Below are 2,500 nucleotides of genomic sequence, written 5' to 3' on the forward strand. Positions count from 1 at the left end.
GTTGAGTAAACAAGCGGGGCTTTAACAAATTGCATAATTTTCCACAGTAAATGGCATGATGGCCTCCGCGGTGCGACCCCCCTGCCTGTCTGCCGGTCCCCTTGTGTGGAGGGTGACCTCTGTGGCCACGCTGCACTAATCCATTTGGCCGCAGCTGTAAGCGGGGTCTCCATGCCTGTGGAGAAGGGGCCGCGGGGTTACGGGGCCAGCGGCGGAGGGGCCGGGACAACTTTATTAACAGCAGGGGAAAGCTAACGGACATGCTGTAGACACGCAAGCACGCACACACACACACACACACATATATATTAAGGTATGCTCTCTCACACTCACACTCACACACAGACACGCAAATATATATTAAGGCATGCTCACACACACACACACACACACACACACACACACACACACACACACACACATTAAGGCATGCTCGCACAGACACACACAAATACACATACACACACAGGCGAACACATAGACACTCATCTTCCATGTCACTGCAAGTGCAATAACACTACAGCATTATACTTTTCTAGTTTCCATCCCAACAATTAAAAGTCAGTGCTACCCACTGAGTCTCCACAGATGTGCTCATACCTTGGTGTTGAAGCCCATTGCATTCTGGGACGTCTTGTACAGCTCGGGGTACTTGAGCATGTTCTCCTTCCGGCAAGAGCGCTCGAATATGCCCAGAGTCAGAGGGGGCAGTGCGGTGAAGATCTGGTCAACACAGAGACACACAGAACAGGGGATCACATCACATTCACCTGAGGACCTGAGAGAGGTCAGGTCAGCCAGATCCATTTCACTGCAGTGTTTCAGGAATCAGGGTAACGTGGATCAGTGACTGAGAAATTCCTATCGGAAGGTTGGAAACTCGTTTGGAAAGGCCTACATTAGGAAGTTTGGAAAGTCGTTTGGAAAGACCTATACTTGGAAGTTTGGGAACTCCTTTGGAAAGCCCTCCTCAGATACTTCCTACCCCTGTTGTGACCTAAATGACCACTGCACCTTAAAAAAATAAAAAAAAATAAAAAAACCACAAGCAAGTGGACGCTCTGTTTCCCAGGATCCACTGGTCTACTGGGCAGGGCTGTCCGATGCTTTAGCGCAAGTTTTGTTTGACAGCGGCAATTAGGCATGTAATATTCTGGCCCCCGGCCCCTCACTCCATCCAGACGCTTGCGCTCGCCGCACGCACACAGGCCCCTCTCGAAACACGCACATCTGCCCAGCCCCTCCCTTCCCTTCCCTTCCCTTCCCAGGCTCGTTAGCGGCTACAGGGGCGGCTGGGTCCGCCCGCAACACTCTCGTTTTTTTCTTGATGTCTTTTCTCTCTTTTCTTTTCTTTTTCTTTCTTTTTTTTGGGTGAAAATCTGGTGCTGTAACGCTCCGTTTGCGGAGCAGCTGGTGCGGGAGCGAGTGGCCTTCTGGCGGGCCGGTTTATGTGTGTGTGTGTGTGTGTGTGTGTGTGTGTGTGTAGGTGTGTGCGGTTGGTCAGACGTGTGAGGTTCCCACTAGCCCATCTGGGGCATGGCCTCCCTGGCTGCCTAACCCACCCACCCACTCTCCTGCCTGCCTGCCTGCCTGCTCGGGTGGATGGGGGCCTGGTCGGGGGTCTGCTGGGCTGGGAGTCATGCTCCACTGGACTTCTCTCCCATTCAGCCTGAAGAACGAGCATTGGGTGGAGGGTTTTTTTTTTTTTTTAAAGCGGGGAGTTGGGGCGGTGGGTGGGGCGGAGGGGTTTGCTCATTCAGAGGTGGAGTCGGTCGGCTGCACCCAACAGACCTCCACGGAGATGGTGGAATGTCAGCCGCTCCTCAGATAAAGGGAGACGAGAAGCCCCATGATGAAGCAATCTGTTCTGTGCGCCATGATCAGGCGATAAGGACGCCGGCTTAGCTATGTCACCATGATAAAACTGAGAATTTTAGTCTATTAATCAATTCAGCTTGACGACGCCAGTTGCTTACTGTCAAAAAGGACTTTAAAAAACTACTCCTCAACTGCTTAAAAAACAAAAACTAGCAGAGGGGAACCGTTACTATTTTTTTTCCACTTGGCTCTTTCCAAAAAATTCCACGCGGAGAACATGAGACATGAATTAATTTTACAAGGGTCCCCGGCACTTACCCCTGCGGGACCCCCATAAACTGAACAGTACTCAATTAGGCCCTCTGTGCTTCTGCGATTCAACCTGCTGCTTCATCTTCCAAGCGCAGGGCCAATTTTAACGCATCTCCGCGGGGCGCGCCGGCCTGTTGTTGTAGCACATTCAGGACATACTTGGAGGCACGGGGGGGAACACGGTCTTGACAACGGGTCATAAATAAAACCGAGAGCTTTCGGGACGCCGATGACACGGACTAGCAATAAAAAGGGTCCCGGCTGGGGTGCCACGGCTAATGAGTTTCTGGCCTTGGATGCGACAGGGGAGGCATCTGAACAGATCCTCTAAACACACGCCTGCAGGAGAGACGCAGGACAGAGAAGAGAG

At 52.0% G+C, this 2,500-nt stretch overlaps 1 protein-coding gene across 1 annotated transcript in view; it reads right to left on the reverse strand.

Annotated features, from left to right (window-relative positions):
* atp8a1 (ATPase phospholipid transporting 8A1) overlaps positions 1–2,500 on the reverse strand; it is a 150,947-nt gene that overhangs the window by 30,447 nt on the left and 118,000 nt on the right. Inside the window, exon 29 of the mRNA XM_062523848.1 lies at positions 601–723. Within this exon, the coding sequence (XP_062379832.1) occupies positions 601–723 (123 nt within the window). The remainder of the gene's footprint in view (positions 1–600; positions 724–2,500) is intronic.

This window comes from Sardina pilchardus, chromosome 21 (assembly GCF_963854185.1).
Source record: "Sardina pilchardus chromosome 21, fSarPil1.1, whole genome shotgun sequence".
Taxonomy (NCBI): domain Eukaryota; kingdom Metazoa; phylum Chordata; class Actinopteri; order Clupeiformes; family Clupeidae; genus Sardina; species Sardina pilchardus.